Below are 24,793 nucleotides of genomic sequence, written 5' to 3' on the forward strand. Positions count from 1 at the left end.
ATAGATGGTGATGAGATAGCAGGTGTTTCTCAAGGTGACAAGGCAGCTCTGCATGTCAAAATGGTTTTAATGATCCAAGGGAGCTTTGGCAAATCATAGTTAAGGTCGGGAGGAATCTGCTGGATCACGACAGTCTGTGACACAGCTTGTTTGGAGCCTGCCCAGCCTGTCCTCAGCAGTGGTGCTGTGTGTGTGTGTGTTCACAGCCCCAGCTCTGCTCCCAGCCAGGGCACCACTTACACAGAGAGTTGCCAGGAGGCTCTGCCAGATCAAGGAGCATTAATTACTCTTGTCGTATGAACCTGTTACGTGCAATCACTTTTCCTGGTAGTTCATTGACCCCATCTCAGTTACATGAGCAGGCTTGGATCTGTACTCTGACTAGGAATGGGCTGCAGATCGTCTGGATGGCTGGGGTGTGGAGTGGGTATTTCTATTGCCTTTGGAAGTTTATATGCCCTGCAGTTTGCCCATGGGATGCTCCCAGAAAAAAAGAGCACAACAGGGCTTCCAGTTGGATACCAGGCAGAGCTCAGGAGTTCTGGACTAAAGGCCTGTTTCCAGGGAGGCATTTATGTTTGTCTGGGTACAGACTGCATTGCTTTACTTTGGTATTTTACTATATTGGGGAGTTATCTTTTAAACAAATAAATAGATTTTTCTTTAAAGAACAGATTTCTGACTCTGAATTAGGTACTTGGTTTAGGCCCAGTCTGATAAATGATAGGCAGTTTAAGGAAAGGCTTGGAAATCTGTAGGCAGCTGAATGAAAACAGCATGAATCTGACTATTGGTAATTATCCTGGGTGTTTATAATCTACCCAGAACAAGTGGGGCTGGGTCATAAACAGCTGTTGCATTTTTATGTTCTGTTAGCGAGCAAAATAAATACATAATAGTTAATTTCCAGTTCTGAATTAAATGTAAAACAAAGGCAAGTTATCCTAGTCATATTAAAAAAGTTCTCTAAACTGGAATATCCAAAACTGTTAAATGGAGTATAAATGCTCTAAAGAGCATTTTCTGTGCACTTCATTGTGTCTGACAGACCAGTTTACATTGTGAGTCTATATACGCTTTCTCTCAAATGGCATCCAAAGAAAACACAGCACAGCCAGATGGAAATTGGAGTTGACTTTGAGCTCTGATTAATTTGTTTTTCATATAATCTTTTTCAAGGCAGAGAGAAAAACGTGAGAAAAAGATGATGTATTGTGGTATCATTAACTCTGGCGAACAATGTGAACTTAAAAGAAATTTCTTTTCAAAAATATCTAGTTTAATGGGAACTGATTTTTTCCAAGTGTCAGGATGGCCCATGATGCTTGTCCTATTTCACATTTGTGTCTCTGCAGTTCTCATTATATGTGTAAAGTTCTGCAAAACATAACTCACTAGATGAACTAATAAGTTCTTAAATCAGCAATGTCAACAGCCACTCATCTGTGATCAATTTCTAATGTGGGACCCCACTGGACTTCATCCTTTTCCATACTTGAGGGGATGATGTTTCACAACTGAGGCAAGTGAGCGCATGCTTTTGCCATAAAGCTCCAGAAATTTCATTGATTTATAAAAGCATTAAATATCTAAAATTAAGTAACTTTTGAGCTGAAACAAACATAAAGCTAAAAGCAATGTGACTTTGAAAGGCCAGCCTCAAACAGAGACATGAACAGATATATAATGCTTTAGTTAACGGTTGCTGCCATTTCTCTTACAAATTGTTCTTTAGGGTATTGTAACTCAGCTGTTTTTAAACCCATCACTCTGGAACCTTGCCTGCAAAATGTCAGCACAAGTGCAAATTTTATTTCTTTAACAAAATAAAGGGCTTGGAGCAGTTAGGCTTTCTAAACTTTTATGGCAGGAAAATAAATTCCGCTACTTTTCTTTGCCATAGCAGGAGCCGTACTGTTCACCTTGGCCTGCCAGCAGGCAGAGATGGAAGCCAGAAGGGTTTAATGGGGGCCACTGTGTGTGTTTTAACTTGCCTTTTCAAACCAAGAGAAGCCCACTGTCAGAGTGTAAATACCCTTTGGGCAGAGGGCACAGTCCCTAGGGTGGATGGAGGGCTCGTGGCTTTAGAAGATGATTTCTGAAGTTGAAAGCAAGATGTGGGTACCAGCTCATTAAAGGGATTTAAAAAGGCTCGAGGATGTTTTTCCTAGAGGTTCAGGGGAGAACCCCTCACTTCTTCTGCACTAACCAGTGAATCTCTTAGCAGTTCTATACCTTGGAGTTCTTTCATGTTCTCCCTCTTCTCTCTGGCTTCTAAAGCTGGGTGGTGCCAACCCATTCACGCTTTTTAATGTTTTCCTGAAGTTCAAGCCTTGACACATATTCCAGCAGTAGAGCCCAATTTTTCTGAAATCAGTATGTACAAAAATGGAGATTTCCTGTCTCAGTGCTCACGGGGACCAAGCGTTCCTGGTGGTACATTAGTCTTGGTGTTTATAATTTTTTTGAAAGTCTAAGGAATGAACTTTCTTGCACATAGCTACTTGAGTGCAGCAAGTCACATTTAATAGCCTTTGCTTTCAGCTTGAATCTTTACAGAAGGAAGATTAGGTAATAGTTTGTGTAGAAACATCTGTTTCCAAACAAAGATCTCGCCCTATTTTATTTTTTTGTGCTGTCCCTCTAACCAGAAAGTCCTTTAGTCTTTAAAAGACTTAGAAGTCTTTAAGTCCTTGTTGGGTATTAGAGTTGCTGTGGTTTTAGCATGCTCATGCTCTGGATCCTTTGTTAGCTTAAGTTATTAGCCTTAGATAAGTGTTGTGGGATGGAAGGACTGCTTTCTATTGTCAGCGCAATTTCTGAATCTCTGGACAATTTGTCTGGGTTAGAATTTAAGTTTTTTGGCTCCAGTGCTTGTTTAGACCTTTCCCTTGTCTGTGGAAAAGATGTTTTTAAAATAATTAAGCCTAGCATGCATTAAAAGAGAACCTTTCCACAAAATTGAATTGCTTGGTGTTTATTTGAGTTTTGGGTTGCTTAAATAAATAGCCATTTTGCTTTGTTTGCTTACAAGCAACTTAGTATCTTTAATGGGGAATCTTTTTTTCCAAAGAAGACCAGCTCTGAGGGCTTTGAAGAACAACGGCTCTCTACACCCTGTAGTTCTTTGTTTTACATCCAAGTGGATTGTATGTGTCTAAATATTACATTGTTAACACACATGTCTTCCAGCCCCTTTAATGTTGTTATTGTGATGTGTCTCTAATATGGAAAAACTTAATACATAGATTTATTAGGGAATAATCCTTTTGGTCATTGTTTTTTTGAGAGTTCATAGAGTTCAATCTGCTGTTTTCAAGGAAAGATTCTTCACTGTGATGCTCCATGTTCTTGTAAATAAATTTATCCTGTGTTTCTTAGAACTCAAGAGACTTTTTTATGTCTTGGTGCCAGAATTAGTGAAACTTGGTTTACTGGAACATGCAAACAGGAATTCAGTGCTGTAAGTCCAAGCACTTTGTTTTCGTCCCAGTCACAGAGCAGGAAGTGCTGACCAGCTTTCTGTGGATTTAGTGTTGTTGCTGACCTACTGCAAGGCTAGTATTCCAAGAATTAAGGCTTGTTTGGTGTGTGACCCTGGAAAGAAAGAGTGATTTGAGGCCGAAGTTGTAATTTTCTGGGAAATGCCCTCTTTGTGTGCATGTGTCTTAAGCGGGGTGGGGAGTTTATTAGTAACGTGGTGACCAGTGGATCACTTTCTGTTTTACCTGACTGGTTTGAAGTGGCTCAAACCCTGCTCTGGACACACATGCATGATCTAATTTGAAGCAGGATGTGCAAATGCATTTGGTTTATCTTTGTATCCCTCAGTGCAATGCAGCTCTTGTCATCAGCAGTAATAAACCAACATTTCTCTGTGTGCTGCAGAATGTAGGGAGAGCTGCCATCCCTGTGCTGCCCTGGTAGTGCTTGGTGTGATAGGTTAAATGAAATGAAGATTCCATGTAGGTGTAAATCAAGCACTCATTTTCAACCTAATTAAAAGTTAGAAATCTTACGGCCATCAGAATATCCTTCTCGCGTTCCAGTTTCAAAAGGTTTAGGAACGTTATTCACTAACTTTTTTCCTCCTTTTGCATTTCAGTTTGCGGGCCAAACGTCGACATTCGCAATGACATCCACGAGCTGAAGCGCCTGGAGAACTGCACGGTGATCGAGGGCTTCCTGCAGATCCTGCTCATCTCCAAAGCGGAGGATTACCGCAACTTCCGCTTCCCAAAGCTCACTGTCATCACTGACTACTTGCTGCTGTTCCGTGTGGCAGGCTTGGAAAGCCTCAGCGATCTCTTCCCCAACCTCACAGTCATTCGTGGCAGGAACCTCTTCTACAACTATGCCTTGGTCATCTTTGAAATGACCAATCTTAAAGAGATCGGGCTTCACAACCTGAGGAACATCACCCGCGGGGCCATCCGGATCGAGAAGAACTCTGACCTGTGTTACCTCTCCACAGTGGACTGGTCTCTCATCCTAGATGCAGTGTCCAATAACTACATCGTTGGGAATAAACCTCCAAAGGAATGTGGGGACTTGTGTCCGGGAACAATGGAAGAGAAGCCATTGTGTGAGAAGACATCTATTAACAATGAGTACAACTACCGCTGCTGGACCACCAACCACTGCCAGAAAAGTAAGATTTAAGGAGATACCCTGTTTTTGTTACCTCTTTTGAAGTAAACGTTTAGTTTTGTGGTTTTATTTTAAGCTCTTCAGCAACTGAACCTTTTATTCTAGTTGTGTATAGTTTGCACGAGTTACCCAGTTGCCACACAAATAGATTCTTCCCCTCTCAGTAAAGGTTTGTCTCAAATTAAAAATAAAAAGAGAAAACAACAAATCAGCAACTGTAAAACAAACCCCAGCAAACTCTCTGAGTTACTTCCTCACGGAGAAGGTGGAAAGTGTAAGTATGGAACCAATGCCATTGTAGCAGAGCTGGAGGCAGCTTTACCTGCCTTGAGGACTTTGGCAGGAGGTGGCCAGCGAGTGCCATCTCCTCCTGCTGAAGTGACATTCTGTGTGTGCCAAAGCTGTTGCAGTGCGTGCTGAAGCTGTTAACTGGACTTTGTTTTTTTGCTTCTCTTGGCATGCACCTCCAGACATTCCTGTAATGGTAAATCCTGTACCTAAGGACTTGTTTACTGACATTAGTTTTCACAGTACAGTCAGTAGAGTCAGAGTCCATGAATATCTTGACTCCCAGTGAAGTTACTGTTCCCTGTTTTGTTCTTATCTGGCAGGTTTATGTCTTTCTGATAGCAAGTATTAGCAAAAACAAAACCTGATCTCTTCTCGCTTTTTAAAAATAGAGTAAACAAACTCATAGTTTACTCAGGTAACATGATTACATGGCAGGCTTTTTGAGTTCATCCTGTAACTTTACGAAAGCTGAGCCCTGCGGTATCAGTAGGGCTTAATTACAAACTCGTCACTGGGAGGAACAGTTCCTAAATTCCACATGCAGTCTTGACCAAAGCTGCCATAATGATAGGAAACACCACAGTGTGAGAGAAATCAGGACTATATTTGGGTTACCTTCATCTGGGGATGTTGTGTTTTTCTGAAGTGGCTTGTCAGTTGCTTGTGGAGTCCTCCTGTTCAATTAGAACTGCAATTAAAGCAGCTCGTGGGGCAGTTTCAGTCAACACATGCCAAAAATACCTCTGCAAAAAGGCATTTGGAGTATGTGCTTTTATCAATACTTACAGGAAATAAAGTTCGTTATTTTAAACAAAGCAAAGAAACCCCCTCAGCCTGTTACTGGGAGATTTTGTGCTTTGCCCAGGGTGAGGGGAGTGTTTCTGTGAGTCCTGCAGGTCAAATTTATGTCTTCATTAACAGAGTGTAGCTCTGTTGTCTACAGAGGGTGACCAAGGTGACTCCTGTGCAGCCTCATTGCCCTCGGTGGTTTGAATGGATGTAACGAGAGTGTATTTAATGAGATATAATGACTTGCTTGCTTTCTGTTGAGTGCTTTGTCTATTTGGAGTAGACAAAAGTAACATGAAAAAAAACTTTTTTTGGCATCTGAGTGACTGTTAAAATAATTTGGATCCCAAATACACATGAGAAGAAACTTGTTTAAGTAAAATGAGGTCATAGTTAGACTGTGATAGCAGGACTTTGAAGGCAAGGGTGTAGGTACTGGGGTTTTTTTCCATATACGCTTTCGTCTCCTTTCATGGGAGATTGTGAAGAAGAAAGCAAGTATTGGAAAAGAGCCTTGAAGGGCTCGTTAAGTGTAGAAAAACAATTTGGTTTAGAGTATCTTAGGATGTACGGCATATAAAGAAATTATCAAGTCCTAATCAATAAGCAGAGTGAGAAATTTAGACCTCTTCTAATCTGTTTGTTGTGATAAGCCACGGACTTGAAGGAGGATGACTTAAAATTTGTAGGCCATTCATGTAAAAAGAAAACAACCCCAAAGTACTCCTGCTCTGAAGAAAAACAAGGGCGGTATAAAAGTGCAGTTGTTCCAAAGGAAGCTCTTTGTCTCCCCTGCTAGATTGCTCGGGCACTTTGGCAATGAGCTCCTGATCAGGAGAGGAGGACTCTTGCAGTACAGAATCACACAAGACATGAAAAAGCACAGAAAGGACTTTTCAGTTACTGAGTGGTTCAGTTGGCATTTTCCTACCCTGTCGAGATACGACACCTATGTTATTTTCCAGGGAATATTTTTCTAGTGCAGTATCTAATTTAACCCTGACATTCTCCTTGTGCGTCACAGTAATGTCAAGCTGAAAATGCTCTCTATCATTCAGGGTTCCTTTGTGCCTTTTTATTTTTCTTTGCTCTAGCTCTGTGGAGGAGTGCGTATTAAATCTCTCTTGTCCTTGTTTAGGTTTTACACTGAAAGATCTGAAGCTGGTGGGTAAATGTTTTGTGGGAACACTTGGTACTTTAAGTAGCCTGGCTTCTGTTTAGTTTTGCCATTGAGTGGAAGTTGTTTTTTTCCTTCTTTTTCTTGCCCACAAACAAAGGAAGAAGCTTGTGCTTCCTTCAATATAACTTGTGCAGGAACAATGCTGAGGGAGGAGGGAGGGAAGGATATGCTGTGTCTGACTTAGAATAATCCATGGACACCACTATAAAAGAGCAAGCTACAAAGAAACTGTAACTTCTAAATTTTTCTGGGTATTTTTAAGGTTCAGTGTAAAGCGTCAGCAGCTCTCTTGCCAGTTTGGTTGCCCTGGTTTCTGTGTAGTGTACATTCCTTTACCTTCGAGTGCCCCAAGGCAGCAGCAGTACTAGTTTGCTCTCTTTGGAGCTGCAGCATGTTGTGTTGGGCTTGGCAGGCTCTCTCCTCTCTGACTTGCACCTACTTTTATGTTGGTGTATTAAATGCCAGCTGTGCCTCACTGGAGTTGCAAGGCCACATAGAAGAATCCCTGAAGATAAAAGGAGAGCACTGAAGTTGTTTGTTTGCATCAGTGCTTTGGGGCACAGGTAGAGATGGAAAAGATAAAAACTGAGTGTCCAGACATACAAATGAGACTATGGCCTTTTATGTTTTTCTTTTTTTTCTGGCAGTTGTGACTGCTGGAAAGGTTTATGGAAGCTGCCAGTTGCATCTCACTCAGCAACTGATGTGAGAACCAGAAAAACCATTCCTGCTGTACCCCTTGCAAGACTTGTGTCTGATGACACACTAGCTCTGCCAGTCCAGTGGTCTGCTGTAAAGAAAACTTTGGTTGTTTTCTGTATTCCTCTTGCTGATGATTAACTTTTGAGGTCTGCTGCCTTAGTCACTAGGCCTTTCCAAGTCTGCAGAAACCAAATGAAAATTACACCCTTGAAAGCCTGCCTGGAAGTTCAGGATCCCTTGTCTACCGTAACCTTTGTGTTCTTTTTCAAGCAAGTCCAGCTAATGCTTCCTAAGACACTTTTGCTATTGCTTGGGCTGTAAGAAATGAACTGGGCAAACTATTTGGGAAAGTAATAGCAAAACTAGCAGTGATCTGTATATAACACCTATGGTGCCTTGTTGGGTTTGTCCCCCTATCTTAATTATTTGTCTTCTTTCCCCTAGTTAAGCTGGAGATGCTCAGTGTCAAATACTTGCTGAAACTTTGCCTACTCAGAGAAGACAATTGGTCTGGTTGTGGGGGAGACAGGCTGGTACCTCTGTGAGCAAAGGGGTGTTGGCATCAGCTGCTGCTTCTGTGGGCCAGGATGAGCACTGTCTGGGAGAGAGCGAATTAGAGCTCCCATATTTCCCAAAGAGGGTGGAATAGCCATGCTTCCCATAAAAACAGTGACAGGGAGTATCTGAAATGTGTGTGGGAGCTTTAAGATTAGAGTTTAGGCATTAAAAAAAGCATGTGTAAGCTGGCATTGCAGAGAGGACATGGATGAGGGCTGTAAGCATTAAGCAGTTGGTTCAGAGATGAATTTGACATGAAACAATAGCTCATGTAGACCTCACTGCACAATACAACAGGAGAAAACTTTGAGCTTCTGAATGTGTGAAACTGAGGACCATGGAAAAGGCATGTGAGGATTTGGAGGCCGATGAAGCAGATGGCAGCTAAGCACAAAATGTTTTTAATGAAAATGTATCCTTATTCATTTTTGAATTAGTTTGACAATGGCCCGAGAAGATACAGTGTATGAGGAGCAGGAGGGAGAGAATGACAGTGAGTGGGAAGAGTGGTCCATATGTGCCTTCTACTAAAATGTTTAAACATATGGAGACAGTAACATGATGTATTCTCACAAATATTCGGAATCTGCTCCTGTTTGTTTACACGGAGCTCAGAAGATAATGCAGTTGAGTGGTGTCGTTTGACATGGCTCCATTGACTTGTGCAGTGCTTACAGTGTGCACCAGCTGGGAATCTGCTCCCTGTTGATTCAGCAGAGTAGTGCTGAAAAACATGTGCTGCACTTTTTCCCCCCCTCCCTTCTCTCCTTCTTCCCCTCTCTGAGGAGTATTCAGTGTGTTCCTCTGTCCTTTAGAAATAGTGAACATATATGAACTGTGTAGGCAGCAAGAGAGGGGAAGAAGTTGGGAGCCAGAGATGATTAATCAAATCATTCTTATTTTGCTTAAAATTATGTTTGCATGCTTTTTTTTTCCCTGTTTGCTGTGGCTTTTTTTTCCCCCCTTAAATACTGAAATATAGTAGATATTATATATGTCAGCAGAGGACAACATGCTTTCATGTTTTACTCTTTCAGCAAGTAAATTAGATGTGGTATGATGTTAAGTGCTGGTCTATGTAACACTAATCCTACCTTTGTTGGTTTAAAAAAATTAGGTGTCATATAAACCTGACCATATTTTGAACGGACAGGTTGTTTGTTGGTTGTATTTGGTTGGTATGCAAACTTTCCAGCAAATAGACATCATCTGAAAGGAATAAACAGACAAAAAGATAATAATTGTAAAAGGCACAGTTGGTGTCACCGAGTTAGAAAAATCTGGAGTACGTTAAAAAAAATTTGTTACTGTTTTCTTTCTGAATGAAGTTTTTTGCTGACTTTTGCTCCCCTCCTGAGAAGTTTGCTCTCCAGCCAGAGGTTTCCCAGAATTTTTATTATGGCTGTGAGAGCATATTTAATTAGTAAGCTGGAATGGCCGCAGAGCAGTTTAGGCCAATCTGCAGTTAATTACTGTAGCAGTGGTTTATATTCTGAGAAAAGGGCTAAAATTAAACAAATGTATACTTGCCATTTTTCTTTGTTCTATTATAAAATGGCCTAACCTGGCAAGAATCTTGCAGCCTGCACTAGCCACCTAAAAATATGTGATAATGCTAAGTACTCATCGTGGCTTCCTAGTTTCTTTTGGCACGAGGATTTGTAGAAGACTGTTTGTTTTGTGAGGTCTTTAAATGTGGGAGTTTCATTTTCCAGTATGAAAAGATGATGCAGTGAGCTCAGTCCAGTGCTTTTGAAAAAAAATAAAAAAAGTAACTAACTTTTAAAAATACTTTGAAAAGATTTAGAACTTTCCCCCACATTTTGGAATAAAGAATGAAAAAAGTTTGAAGTTTTTGGAAATACCCTGTGTCTTTTCTACTCACATTTACACACACACACACACACACACACACACATTGATTTTCTGAAGACATCACATTTTACACTTGCTTCAACTTGCTTTATCTTTGTCAGTCCAGAGGTGTGTTTATGGTCACCAGGTGATGTGCAGCTGCATTTATCTGGCCATCCATGCTACTGGAGAAATTTATTTTTCTTTGTGTTGTTTGAGATGATGGGAAAGGGTAATCCATGTGCTGTAGAATGAGACAGTAAATGAGGCCATATTTCCGTGGCACTACAATTCATTCTGGTGGTGGGGTGATTAAATGGATGTGCACAGTTCCTCTGAGTAGTACAAACTGTTTTACATAGACACCATTCTGATGGATTTACTTGAATTGTCTTGTGCCAAGAAACTGTTTCCCTGTCAGAAAAAAGCCCTGTAGAAGTGCAGTTGGGAGGTCACTGATAGGAAATAGTAATTCCTTGGTTTTCTGGGTTGTGTGTGTGTTCAATCCTCAGCTGAGTTTCTCGGATGCTGTGTGGTAATGGCTGGGGAAGAAAAGAGTTCCAGTTCTTCCTTACAGGAGGATACAAAAGCATCACCAGGTTGCACACTGGGTGTCTGACAACCTTTAATGGGGAGTGCTTGAAAAGGAGTCCTGGTCTAACCTCAGGTTCTGTGGAAGCTCATGGAGAAGGGAATGACTCTGCAGCCCAAGGGGCCTGAGGCTGTGGAGCAGAGGGGGAGAGGGAAATGATGGCTGTGATCACATTCAGTGAGGATTTCTAAGGTGATGTTTATTTATTTTGAACTTAAAATAAGAAGAATAAAAGGAAGTGCTTTAAAACTTCAGTCACATCCTAAATTTACTTTTAGAGGTACTGTGTGTCACTGATGTGACAGTGATGTTTCAGAAATTTAATAATCTGGTGCCAGCTAGGGTTGGAAGCGGAATGCTTTTGGTTTTACTTGCAGCACTTTGCTGTTCTTAATGGTTTGTTTTCATCCTGGAGCAGACTGAGAGTGATGCCCTGTTTAGAGAATTTTTTGGTTTACTTTCCTGTGCAGCAGTGCCACGTTAAATCTATGCAATTAAATACAAATCTAAGCTTGAACCAAATCTTTCATTAACGTGCTTAAAGTGGATTTCCAGGCCCCATTGATATATATTAAGCAAATGTTTGTTAATAGAATAGACAATTGTATTGGATAGCTAATTAGATGTAATGTAAGGCTTTAGTTTTATGATGCATTTGCAAAACAACTGGGAGCTAGGAACAGCTAGCAGTGTTATAGGGAAAATGTCAGGGAAATGTCAAGTGTAAAACTAAAAGAAAGCTGTGTTTTTGCTGTGTTCTTGCAGATGTCACAGGGACAAGGCAAACTCAGCCTGGCTTAGCATTTTCTGCAGTTCTCTGTGGCTCTCATCCACGCAATGAGTCCAGCTTGGAGTGGGTTGTGAGTTTTCTTAGGGATTTCGGTTTTGGCAGGTAATGCTTGTGTAGATGTCTGACAAGGGGTGAACTTGAGCTGCCATCTTCTTATCTTGGTGGGAGGCCCTAAAGTGATCTGTACTCCACCTGGCCAGTTGTCCCATTTTCATGGAATGTATGGAAATACATATTTTGTGATGGCTGATCTGCAATTAAATTTGAAATGGACTAAGGAAGGGGAAACTCAGGCTCAATGCTGGATAGGAATTGTGTTCTCTAAAAATTTTGTATAGGAGGAACCATTTTCCTAGTTTTCCTTCCCGAACACACATGAATGTAGGAATTAATTGTCCTTAAGTGTTTTCATAAATTGTTTTTATGTGGCAAACAAGTTTTTCAGTGTTTAACAGTCTTGAAGAAGCCTTTGTTTAGCCTTTTTCCCCACTAATAGTGGGATTTCCTTCTCCAGTCTGTCTATGAGAATTAACTTCTAATAAAAAGATGCTTGGATAATGATATGTTAATAGAGATTGTTGAATTGCCTTTTTCTTCTGAGGTGAACTCAGCCTGGTTCAGTTGTCGACTGTCTCTTCCTCCCCCTCCTTTTGAGCGTTGGGAATGGAATGTGCATGTGCTATCAGGCGAGCGCTAAAAATGATTTAGCAACGAGTTTGCCCACCATAAAATGGGGAGAGTCTGAGGTGCCCCACAGCCTGGCTTTTTAAAGCTGGAAACCATGTGCCATTCTCTCCATATTTTTTTGTTTACTGTTTCTTGCTGGGCAAAGTGAACGTGTAGTTACCTGCCCAAAGCACAGTTCTGTATGCCCGGGCTAATTATTAAATGTATTTGTGTAGCCCTTGACAGTGTGGGCGAGAATGAGTTCAGCACATGACTCTTGGGAAAGGCTGGTGTTTTTTTTGGAATTTGGTTGCTGAGAGGGATTTGAGGGGCAACTCAAAAGTTCTCAGTTGTTGCTAGTTAAAGTTCAACTTACGCTCTGAGGTGGATCAAACTTCTACTTTGTACACCAAGTGTGGCCCTCCTGATGTGCTTTTTCCTGGTTGCAACATATTGGGTTTATAGGCACTTAACTGTTCCCCCCTTAATGCACATTGCTCCACGGCTGTCCAGGCTCATCTTCCCCCATTAATGGCTTCTCTAACTTTCCAATCAATTATGGGGTCAACCTGTCTTAATTTGGTTTTTTTTAAATTATTTTTTCCAGTTGATGTGCGAAGGATATAGATGGATGATTAAAGGTTATGGTTTTGGGAAATGATGCCATTTAGGAAGCATGTTTGAAGTGTTGGGCGCGCAGAGAAAGTCTTTTATATCAATGCAGGCCTTGGGAGGAGGAGATGTTTTTCTATCTATAGAAACTTCCCGTATAGGATAGCAAGGGAAGGTTGCAGGGGGGTTGCCTGTCTCTTTAAGTGGGTTTATAATTGGCTAGGAATTTTTGTCAGCTTAGTCACTGCAGCATTCAGCGGATGAGGGAAAAAAACCACAGGCCCCAACCGTTAGGGCCGTGGATAGGCTCTGTCATCCCAAAGGAATGCATGTGAACAAAACACTTTGTGCGGTGCAACCGTTGGCCTAAACAGTATTGCATTCTTAAAGCAGGCTCTGAGTCACATGGAGCAGATGGATTGTTTCACTAAAATGGAAGTTATGTATCACTGAATGCTCTGATCAAGCTTTCAAGTGTGGTTCCAATAGGTCAGGGTGATGAAGGGTGTAAGGGAAAAAAAATAAAATTCAGCTCCTTCTTGTGTGGTTGAAATAGTTTCTGTGGTGTTGAAAAGGTAAGAAAAGTGTTTCACTTTGTTAATTACTGGGCTGGCACACCGGCCTCAAAAGTTTCTCCTTAGATTTCAAACAAGCATGGTCTTAATTCTGAGGCACTTTCTTTCTTTTCATGCTACCCAAACTAATCCAAAGAAACCTCTGTTTTGAAGGGGACAAGGAGAGGAGAAAAACCCCGCTCTAAGTCTCAAACCTGCTGGCTCTTCTCCCAGTGCAACCAGCTGCTCTGCTCTTCCCCTCCCTGCCAGCCTTTTGCCCCAAAATCTTTCTTGAAGCTGTTCTCTCCAGAGCCCGGAGTATATTGATCAGCGAGGGAGTAGCTCTGTCTCTGAGGATGCCCTATCCCTTTATTTGGTTTTATCCCTTCCCTTTGAAGGATTTGAAAGGATCCAATAGGAGCATTTCCATTCTCCAGCCTTCAAAGTGTGCAGGGGAGGAGCTGTGACTTCTGGCTAAACAAATTCAGAGCTGTCAAGTGGGGTGTTTTTTCTATTTTTTTCCCCCTTCCCATTTTGTGGGGAATCCTCTTTAAAGAGTGCCCTAGGATTTAGAGGAAAGCCCAGCCTCCAGTTGGTCGATATTGACAACTGCTGTCATTTGGCAGGCTGGCACTGGTAGGAGTGCAGCAAGTTTGGAGGTCTTAATCCAGTTACCACGAAGGCAGGTGTTTCGGAATTAGTGCCTCCCTGTGTTGTATTAATTGAATCTTAAATCATTACAGCACAAAGGGGAAACATTGACTAAATTCCCTTCCATCTCTGGAGCTTTCCTCATGAAGGCAGCACATGAATAGGAACTCTTTCTTAGAGAAGCTGGTTTACTTTGAGTGCCTGTGAAGGCTGTTTGGCAGAATCAGAATTGACTGGTCCACGTGAAGCTCTACATGCAGAACCGAAATTGCAGTGAGTCACTGTCTGCTCTGTCTTTTGTGATCTGAGAGTCTGGGATAAAGTACTGCAGTGGGTGTTACAGATAAAACCAGTATGCAAATCCCTAATTCAGAGATGAAGCCTTCTTCCTCTTCTGCTCACTGCAGTTGTTTGTCTGCGTGCATCCATTTCTCTTCTGTAGAAAAGAAATTAAAATAATCAGTAATACCTTGCACCAGGAGATGAAGAGAGTGGTGGCAGGAAAAACAAATCCTGCTTCCAGCAAACCAGCTGTAGAGAGATCTTAAATTCAGGGGCTGTTTTAGGATCAAGTGGTTTACAGGAGAATATAAGTAATTGGAATTCATCTTACAGATGAAAAAAATCAGTCTTGCTAGGCAAAAATTTTATTATTTTCTACCCTTAGGATGCTGCTTTGAATGGTTAGAGTTATCTGCACCTGTCAGATGATCTTTTTAGGAGAAAAGGTATGAGCGAGTGAGAGGGCATTTTTGGAGTGGAGAATGCAGTGGAAATCTTTCAGCATGGTCACAGTGAAGTGGAAGGCCCTTAAGTCTGTGGTGATCACAGGTCCAGCTCCAGCTTCTTGCCTGGTCTAAAAGGAACATTTTGCTCTGTGAACCAGCATTGCTGTTTTAATCATGGCACTGTGTTAATGGTACTCGGATCATTGTGCTGTACCTGCCCTGTGCTGTTCATGCTCTGGATTCTGGATACAGGGTCCATTTGCTTCCCAGTAGATGCATTCAACATCATGTGTGTAGAACCTGAAAACTTCAAGCTGTGAAGCTTTCTTGGTTTTCTTGTCTACTTATTAAATATTTATTGAAATGTTAGCTGGCCTGGGATGAGGGAGGAGGAGGAAATGTTGTTCAACAACACAGGGCTCACCTGTTACCATAAATGGTGCAAAGCTCTGTTTACATTAAGTGTGCTGTAATGGGGTTACTTCAAGGAAATTGCATAGCAAGAAGCAAAAACATTTGCTTTTCCATGCATGCTGAGTGGGCTGCATGATCTGACCTGTATGTGAGGGTGCTGCCTGGACAAAGAATGTCATGAACAAGTGGACAGCTATTTTGCAATGTTATCCTACTCATTCTTTTAGTATCCAGGAGACACTGGAATTGGTGCAAATAACTGTGCCATGCCTGGTTAAACACAATGCCCTAAAGAAGGAGTTAAAAAAACCCTAAAAGGATGAGATCCCACCCCCAAATCTTACAGCAAAGGGAAAGGAGGTTCCCACAACAGCAGCACGTGTGGCAGTAACTTGCCTTGGTTCTTGCAAGCTGTTTTTCTTCTCAAACCTCTGCTTTTCTCTTCTCCTTCCCCATATGTGTTTGGGAAACAGGGAGCCTTCCCGTTGCCTGCCTGGCCCATATCTCTGTTCACTGCAGCAGCACAGAAATGATGTGCCTGTCCAGTTCATTCTGCTGCTGCTTGGTAAACTAATGAGCAGAGGCACTGCAGCTGCCAGGAGGAATTCCTTTCCAGCAGTTTTGCGAGAAAAGTCAGCAGGATTAGGGCCTGGTTCAAACTTGATTGTTCAGCATATCTGCTATGCAAACCATTTGGGTGAGGGAGAGAGCAACCAGAGTGGCAACCAACTTTGCTTGAGGCAGAAACGAACTGTGGGAACAAGGAGGAGACTGTCTTATTCTTTATAAACCATAGTCTGCTTAGAGCATTTTGGTGTGCTTGGATACAGACATATATATGTATATATATATATATATATATGTATTTTTCTTTTCTGCAGCAACACCCTGAGTTAGTGTCTCTCCTGGCTTAGAGGAAACAATTATTTCAAAAGCCTTTCTTAATAGCTTTCTTAATCGCCTTTTGAGCTTCTCTCATGTTTTGCTGCTTGGATGTGCCTGCTCGTGCCAGATCGTGCACTGGATCTCACAGTTCTGGAGCACCTACTTAGTTATCTATCTAGGCAGGGAGTATTGGGGCACCTCCCAAGTATTTAAAAATAGAAATAAACATCTCATGCTTACTCTTCCTTCCTTGATTAAATTTATAGGGTTTGTGCTGGCCTTGTTTTGCTTTGTGTGGGTGAGTGGGTGTGTCTTGTGGATGAAAAATTAATTGCGAGAGAGCTGGAATATGTTTGTCCCTTAGTTTGGAAGCTGTAAGGTCTTTGGTCATTTTGCTTTCTGCAGTCAGTTTACATGAAGGTTCAGCTTTCTGTGCTTTTAAGTTTATTTTGGTGGGGTTTTTTGGTTCTCAGTGGCTATCTAGTGAAATGCTGCTGCTGTGGGAGCCTGTGCTCCCAGCAGTGAGAGGTGATTTCTTGGGTAGCTTGAGCCATTTCCATGGAGCATTTGAAGTATCTGGGGAGAGACCTTGAACTGTATTACCTGGAATTGCAGGTACAGGAGGTTGATTTTGTCATTGTACTGGTGGAAAGACAGTCTGGAAACAAGAACTTTCTAGGATATGATAGCTGAAGTGTAGTAACTGAAATACCAACAGAGGAAGAGTCTAGAAATGTGATTATAGTAATGTGTTCCTGAGTAGAAGTAGTTAAAGGAGGTATTCAACTCTTTTTTAATTTACTTGTTAAGTGCTTTGTTGCACTAGTAATTTCTTTTTCCATTCTTGTGAAGCAGGTGTGGTTTAACCTGCCCACATGCTGGAGTAATAAACACTTAGTGTTGTATGTAATACATGGAAAATAAGATTAGCAGAAATAATAAAAACACGGTGTTTGTGCTGCTGCAGATGTGAGAGCTGAAGGGACAGCCAGGGGCAAGTGATGAACCAGTTAAACAGGGACCAGGAACTCTGGTTTAGCAAGCCCTTCTCTTCTGAGCACAAACATGGATACAAGTTACATTCTGATTGCAAACTTGTTTGTTTGCCTTTGCCTCCCTGCTCCCTGAGCCAAGCTGCCTTAATTATACAAGGGAATTGCTTCTCAAAACGACTTCCAGATAAATCATTATCTGTACTTGAGTGACTCTTACATCTGTAGCAGTCTTGTCTCCAGGTGAGGAAAGTATTCCTGAGGGTCTGTTCTGAGTGCATTTCCTTTGAAAGGGTTCTCTTGACGTGCTTTAGTCTGTTTCCTCACTACCTATTGTGTAGGACTAGGCAAGAAAATAGTAATTGTAGAGAAAAATATTCTGGGCCAGATGGTTTGCTTTGTAGCATGGAGTGTAGAGGGCTGCTTGATTTCTTATATCTTTTATTTCTGTTATTCTGGGCTGTGCCTTGGGTGGAGAAACTCTTCGCTAGCTTGAGACACAGTGGTGCAGGTATCAGCAGCTTCAGCCTAGATTGGGGTGTGTTTTAGAGGCCTGTCCTCATCAAGTGAACTTTAATTAAGGAAGCATCTGATATTCTTACTGTCTGGACATTCTGCCAGAATGGGTTTGCAAACCAGGGCTTCTAAATGTTGGGTGTTTCTCTGTGAGTGCATCACTCTCCATCCTAAGGCAATATGGATAAAATAAAGCGTCCTCCAATTTATAGGAAGGATTTTTGTATATATCAACTTTCTGTCCCTGGCAGAGCTGCTGCAGTCTTGCCACTGATTTCTTATCTTGTTCCCTGCTCTTTATGTCATCAGTGTGGTTTTTTCCTATGAAGCAGTGGCGTCATACTCTAACATAATATTTGGATTCTCATTTTAACAATTGATGTGGGTTATCAACATTTTCTGTGAATGAAAAAGAAAAAAAGGCGACATTTGGTTTGTTAGTGACATACACTGATTGATTAACAGATTTTGTTTCTCTTAAGAAGTGTTCTGGTCCACAGCTCTCTGGTGGGTGGTCTGACAAATCGAATGTAAGGTGCCTGAAACCAGTAGTCCTATTTGAAAATCTAGGCCAGAGGACTTTGCCAAGTGTAAACATTGTCTCATGGTGTGAAAAACAACCAAACAATTTTGGTTCATTAATATAATTTACTTGAAGACAGACAATGCACTTGACATGGCTGTTTATACCCAGGCTTTTATGCCATTCATATATCTGATGGGTTTTTAAATTGGTTGGTTTAGAGCAGGCCAACCAGAAGTGGCTTTTATAATCCATAGTAGTAATTTCTAGATTCTGCAATTACACTGCATTTATTTATTTAAGCAGATACCTTATAATTAATCTTCTAGTTGGCTCTGACAGCAGTTTCGCTGGGTCTTTGCATTGCTTTTTTTCCTTTTTATAAAACCTGGAAGTCAGAGAGCCTTTGATTATTGCAGCTATTTCTGTAGGTAGCTAGAAAAAAAAATCCCCAGCTTAGCAGTGGAATTGGGTTCCATTCCACTCCTTTTGGAGGCAGTGGTGGGCACTCCTTGTGATTCCACTGTGCTTCATGGCAGAAGCTCCAAACGCAGCATCTGCCTCTTGCTGAGCTGCCCTGGGAGCACAGAGAGGTGGGGAAGGTGCTGCAGGTGTGTCCCAGCATGGGACAATGTCCTTTCCTGGGCAGTGAGCCTGGCTGGGGACAGAGCAGCACCTGGGCTCCGTGCACAAAGAGGAGGTGCAAGTGCCAGGCTGTTGCTGTGTCTCTGCCTGTGTGTGCATCCCCTCGGATTTTGTGAGGGTTTTTTTGAGATTTTTTTTTTTTTTTCCAGAGTAATTCCACCCCACGTGGCTCTAATTGGGATGGTGGAATCTCCACAGTGCTGTGTGTTCCCCAGGGTTTGTTGTTGTCAGACCTCATTTTACCCCCCACACCCTTCATCCTCTTTTGTTAATCCATCAGTTTTGGGAATGTCTGAATAGTGTTTATTACTTTTATTGTTTGGGTGGGAAAATGGCCATGGAGCTTTGATTGTTTTATGGTAAGAGAAAGGCCTTGTGGAACCCCAGGCACTTTGTTGTTTTTGGGGGTTTTTTTGGGGTTTTTTTTGGGGTTTTTTTTGGGGTTTTTGTTTTTTTCATTTAACCCCAACAAGGAGTGCAGAAAAGTAACCAGTAATTTAATTGTAAGTGAAGAATTTCTTGCTGGTTATAGCCTAGGGACATGTTTTATTTGAATCCAAAAATCAACCAGAAAATAAATTTAATTACTTTCTAATATGTCTTGTTAAAGCATGGATCAGTCTGTGCTGCAAATGAGCTTTGGAGGTTCTGGTGAGAGAGAATGCAGACTCCAGTTTTGCTGGTAGATGAAATGCTGGATGTCAGCATTTCTCTGATAACAATGTTGTTGAGAACTGCTCTGGCACACCAGATTCCCCTGCATGCCTGTAGCTTGCTGTGGAAGTTAATTCAGGACTTCAGCTTTTGTCATGCTCCATTTGGAAAGTTTGGATTTCAGAAGGGGGAAAATAATGCTGCCTGCATTTAGCATCTAAAACAAAATTGTAGAAAGCTGGAGCAACTGATTTTGAAGCTTGTGAAAGAAATCTTACATATCTTTCTTCAAAGAATAACTTGATTTTATCTTGTATCTTTCAAAAGCCCAATCATTAGATCATTGGTATTATTAAAATATCAACAGACAAATGATGAATGTCTTGTCTTGCTGTATTTTTATTGGGTTGTTTAATTTGGGTTTGTTGTTTTTTTTTAAGATACTTTTCTGCAAGACAAAGCCATTTCTCCCAGCACATTTGACATGTTAAATATATTAGTTTTAGGAAGATGCTGAGCAGTGCTTCTTATGCCCTGTATTCATTCTCCTTTTCCTGTGGGCAAAGAGAAAAAGCATTTAATTATTTACTGGTGTTCCAAACAGTTTAAAAATAAATGTTTGTAGACACTTTGTGTCTTTGTCAATTTACATGCTAAACACTGCTGATAATGGTGGGAAACATGTCAGCTGAATGTTTCCTGTACACAGAAATTTACGTGGTTATGGGTTTAAAATTGTCCTATCCTAAAATAACCCTAGTAAGAGAAGTAAGGTAATTTATTACTATTGTTCTCTTTGTAAAATACATTGAAGAATCCTTAAACGGATTTTTTGTTCTCTTTTCCAGTATTTTTAAATCTTTATAATCTCTTGACATGTCTGAATTTTGAAGGACTTTACCTGATGCTATGTGTCTGTGTCTCCCTGTGTTACATCTCTGCGTGGGCAGCTCTTTAAAATGGGTTTTGCATTTTAAGGTGCGAGATTAAACTTGGTTTGTGGGACAGTCACATCTGTGACATGCAATGTCTCATCTGTCCCATAAGGAGGATAATCTTATTTACCATGAGTACTGTGGTGCAGTGTTTGTCAGTGGCTGCAGGTACCTTTTATCTGCAACATAAGAACTAATGAAAAACTTGTTGTTAAAAGTATTTTTTGTTACTATGTTAACCCTCTTTTCTTGTATTTCCCTGCACCAGTGATGTATAGGACTATTACATACTTCAGCTTGCTGCTTCTGGAAAAGAAATCTGTTTGGGTGGGTACACTGGAGTTGTTCTGGAAGCACATAAAGCAAAGCAGATTTAAATTCATCACTTGAGCATAAATACCCAACAGGACAGCTTACAGATTTTTCTTCCAGCTTGCTGCCTGGGGAGTTGAGGTGTTGTAGAGGAAGGAAAAGTACCCACAAAGGAATACCCACTTCTCTGTTAATTTTTAACTCCCTCTTTCATGTCTCTACTCATATATATAAGGCAAGAACAAAATGAATTAAATTTTTTCTTAAGTAAGGGAACAAACAGTCTGTCTAGATAATATTCTGATTATCTTGGTGGTTATCATATTAATTGTTCTGTCACTACTGATGAAGAAGTAGCTAATGAGAATTAACTACATGAGCTCTGGAAGACCTGAATTTTAAGGTTTTAAAATGCATCTCAGTGAGAGAAGCCAGTGTTACCTGTTAGCAGCTTGAATGAATCACTCAAACTCTAGCTCGTTTAAAAGACAGAAAAGAAATGAAATACTTTATTTTATAATTTGTTTATGATTCAGTTCTATTAGGAGCTTACCTGTTTGTACCCTTTTCTCATCTCCAAGGTGAGTTTAGTAAGGCATAAGAGGAGTGTAAGCACTATGAATCTAGAATTGTGCAGTCAAGGTGAATGGGAAGGTGAAATGCATTATCTGCTGAAATGCTGCTGCAGGTATGTCTTTGGGAACATGAACTGCTGTGCTGATATCTGCTGAGAAGCCTGCAGTGGGTGTGCATCCTGACACTGCTTTTCCTCTTTGTGAGGGAGAACAGTCATTTCAAAAATAACATCTGCCATGACAGCCTGAAAACCCATGTAAATGAACCCTCTTTTTTTTTGAATTTGTAGTTGAAATGTCTCATGGGGTTTTTTTTTTTGACTTCTATTTACAGTGGTGTAAAAACTGTTTGTCTCCTTTTAGCATCTTTCTGCAGCCAAGTTCAGTTAAGAAGGAATAATGTAAATTTGGCCTAGGAAAATAGGTCAGTTCTGTACTTAAGTGTGTGTGTAAGTGGTAGTTAGTGGGTAGCCTGCAGAAAGGAACAGTGACTTTGTTTTGTTGATTGATAAACATGGCACAGCCCTGCCTGGCTGGCTGATCTGGCCTCTCAAGGCCACTCCAGACAGCACAAAAAAAAGCATCACTGCATTTGAAATGACAGCTCTGGTCAGATTAGTTAATCCAGGTATCACTCAGCAATATATTATACATAAGGTTTTGGTGCACATTTATTTTCATTTTAAAGGAGCAAACCAACACTGATGTGTCTTATAGTCAGCTCAAGTCACCTGGAATGTTCTTTTGAGCCTTCTAGGAGCATGACTGTTCTTTGGGGCATAAAAGAAATTGGAAAGGTTTTCCTGTAATACAATAAACCTTTAGCAAGCAGAAATTTTACGAAGAGGAGATTTTGTTTGTTTTAAATGGAGCAAGTTCCCTCAGGAATAACTGGTTTGTGGGAACAAATACAGAAATTTAAATGTTGTGGTAGGAGAATGTTGGAAAGACAGAAGTTTATGTCAATTTCTGTGAATGAACCAAAAGCTCTTCCTGGAGGATCCCTCCTCAGAAGGTAAGGCATGGTTTGGAAAGGTAAAGGTCAAGTCACCCTGAGTGAGAGAGGCTTAGATCCACACATGAGGGAGAACATCCCGGTCCTCAGCAGCTTTGCCTGGGGGATAATGCTATTGAAGGGACAGATATGCCCATGTGGGGGGAAAATGAGATGCAGGACACTGAGATGCTCGATCAGATGCACGTGCCTGAGAGGGTGGCAGAGGAAGGAGGATCACGTGCTGCTTGTCTGGTAATCCATCCAGGAGCTTGTGCCTCACCAGCTGAGTGGCAATGGCAAGAACATGACGCTATGTGGGAGTTCCCTCTGGGAACTTGCTGTGCCTGTGGATTTTTAAACTTAAAAAAAACCAACCCTTTGTGTATCTGTTGTATGTGTACCTGCAGTCCACTTACATGAGATGGTGACATGAGTTTGTTTTTCTGACTCTTTTATCCACCTGTCCGAGTTGGGGATTTACTGGAGTATGGATGGATAGTGAGCATTTAGTTTGTTGCAGCTAGAAGAAAGATGCAGCAAACTTGAATTCTGAAGAAGCTCAAGCTTTTCAAAAAAATCCTCCAGGGAGTCATCCCTGTGAACTGCATTGACTGAGAAGCACTGACTTGGTCAGGTTACATTTGTAGAAACAAACAAGTTTCCCCAAGCCCTCGTTACAATTCCGAATGGTTGTTTTTAGAGTCCCTTGTCCCTGGGAGCTGGCTGGGGCACTGTCTGTGTGCTGTGTTTGGATTCCCTGTAGCTGGGGTGTGTGGCTGGAGAGCACATGGCTTTTGTGTGGCTCCTAATCCTCTGTCTGAGCATCCTCCTCCAGCTCAGTGCAGAGAGACGGAAGCTGTGCTGCCCAGGAGTTCAGCCAGCAGCATTTTTATCAATGTGCTTTTATCCAGTGAACCCAAGCAAGCAAAAACAACAATGGGATTTTTTGTAGCTCGTAGGTGGCAAACAATTTGCTGTGGATGAGGAGTTGGGGTCGCTGTTCCTGGGTTGTAGCTTGGTGTTTTTGCTTGGCTCACACATGGACTAAGCTCTTTGTCCAGGCTGCTCTGCCAGAGTCTAGGGCTGGACAGTGTTGAACTGTGACCTGCAGCAGTTTACTAAGTAATCTTCCATGTCCCTGTTTTACACTGAAGATTCTTCTGGAAATGCCCAAGGGAAAAAAGAGGGCTTGGAGGTGGCTGCTTGTTGAAAGCAGTGAAGTTGTAGTAAAACTGGGCCAATTTGAGAGTTACTGGCACAGTTATGTGAATTTATTCATTATATTTGGCTTGTTTTGCTTTTTGGATGAGACTTACATGAAAAGAAGACTTCAAATAGTGAGGAAGATTGTTTTCAGTTGTTCCTCCTTGCTCTAAAGCAGGTAGGATGGTGTTACCATTTTCATGCACCAGCAATGTGAAAGTGGCAAACTTCTTTAGGCAACACTTGCAGAATTGTATGTAAGACTATTAAATTCCCCTCATTTCCCTGCCAAAAATAGTAAACCTTGAAAAATATGCAAAGCATTCCAAAACTCCTAAGTACCAGCGTGCTGAACTACCAAGTTTCTGCATTTTTAGAGCCTCATTTTAGATGCACTGTGGACTTGTTTGTGTTGTTGTCCTGCAGGCCACCCTGGGCTGCTGCCTTGCCAGGTCTACACACAGGAGGGTCAGGACTGCTCAGTCCTGGAAGGGAGAACTTCAAAGAAAACTTAAGCCTTGGAAGACCTTGAAGGATTGGCATTAGGATTCTATTTTTAATTAGTGATGCCGCAGTTTAGTACTGGAGGCATTGTTGTGCTCCAAACAGTGGTTTTACAGAGTTCAGTGCAGATCTTCCCTGCTTGAATCAGCACTTAGCAAAGGTACTTTTTCTCCAGAATAACGGGAGCTGTGTCAGTAGTTCAGAGTACAAGAGTATTTGGTGTTTTTCTTGCTTTTCAATTTGATATTGTCATCATGGCTTTGTGGACTTAAGTGTGATGCACTATTAATCACTTTCAGAGCAGCTGCTCCCAAGAAGTGAGTGAAAACAGGATACAGATTGCAAAGCATGGTGGGATGTTTTCAAATAAAAAACACTTAATCAACATTCTTTAGATCAGACAATCTTTTTATTAAGTATTTGAGCCCTGTGCTACAGGATGATGCTCTGAGACAAGACAGTTTTGCATTAAAAAAAATATTATCCACATCACATAACACTCAACGATTTTATGTTGGAGTGTGCTTTTATGTTAGGAGCTCATTAAAATTCTGGTAGAGATTACCTTTGCATTTTGCCTGATCTGAAACCCTGAAATGCTTGATGTTAAATCTCTGAAGTTGTTTTTTTTATTTAAAAAAGTCATTGCAAATCAAGCAAGTAAAAGGAAGAAAGCTAGCCATGCTTACATGCATTTAAGTAGATGTGTGAAGTATTTGGATTTCATATTTGCACAAAACCAATACATTTTTTCAGACAATTAAATATTTTGCAAATTAGTCACACTTAAACTGGCAATTTTTTGAAGTAACCATAAAAGCATTTACTGAGCTAAAAAAGTCTTTTGTTGTTTCAGCTCTAATCCACATTAATTTTTCTAATTCATCTACCCATCATTGCCTTTAAAATTTCTTGTTCTTTGAAATGCACAAATAAATTTCATCCTTGTATTTAGGAGCAATTTTATAAAAAAAAAATTTAAAAACCCTCACCATTGTTTTTTCAATTTTGCCACACCCAC

General features: G+C 41.1%; 1 protein-coding gene across 2 annotated transcripts in view; it reads left to right on the plus strand.

The window, feature by feature from the left end:
• Positions 1–24,793, plus strand: part of IGF1R (insulin like growth factor 1 receptor) — a 170,909-nt gene that overhangs the window by 25,765 nt on the left and 120,351 nt on the right. For both annotated transcript variants that reach the window (XM_071441261.1, XM_071441260.1), the window contains exon 2: positions 4,106–4,651. In XM_071441261.1, coding sequence (XP_071297362.1) covers positions 4,106–4,651 — 546 coding nt within the window. The remainder of the gene's footprint in view (positions 1–4,105; positions 4,652–24,793) is intronic.

The sequence above is a fragment of the Agelaius tricolor genome, unplaced genomic scaffold (assembly GCF_023055355.1).
Source record: "Agelaius tricolor isolate 1412-34295 unplaced genomic scaffold, bAgeTri1.0.p SCAF_16, whole genome shotgun sequence".
Taxonomy (NCBI): domain Eukaryota; kingdom Metazoa; phylum Chordata; class Aves; order Passeriformes; family Icteridae; genus Agelaius; species Agelaius tricolor.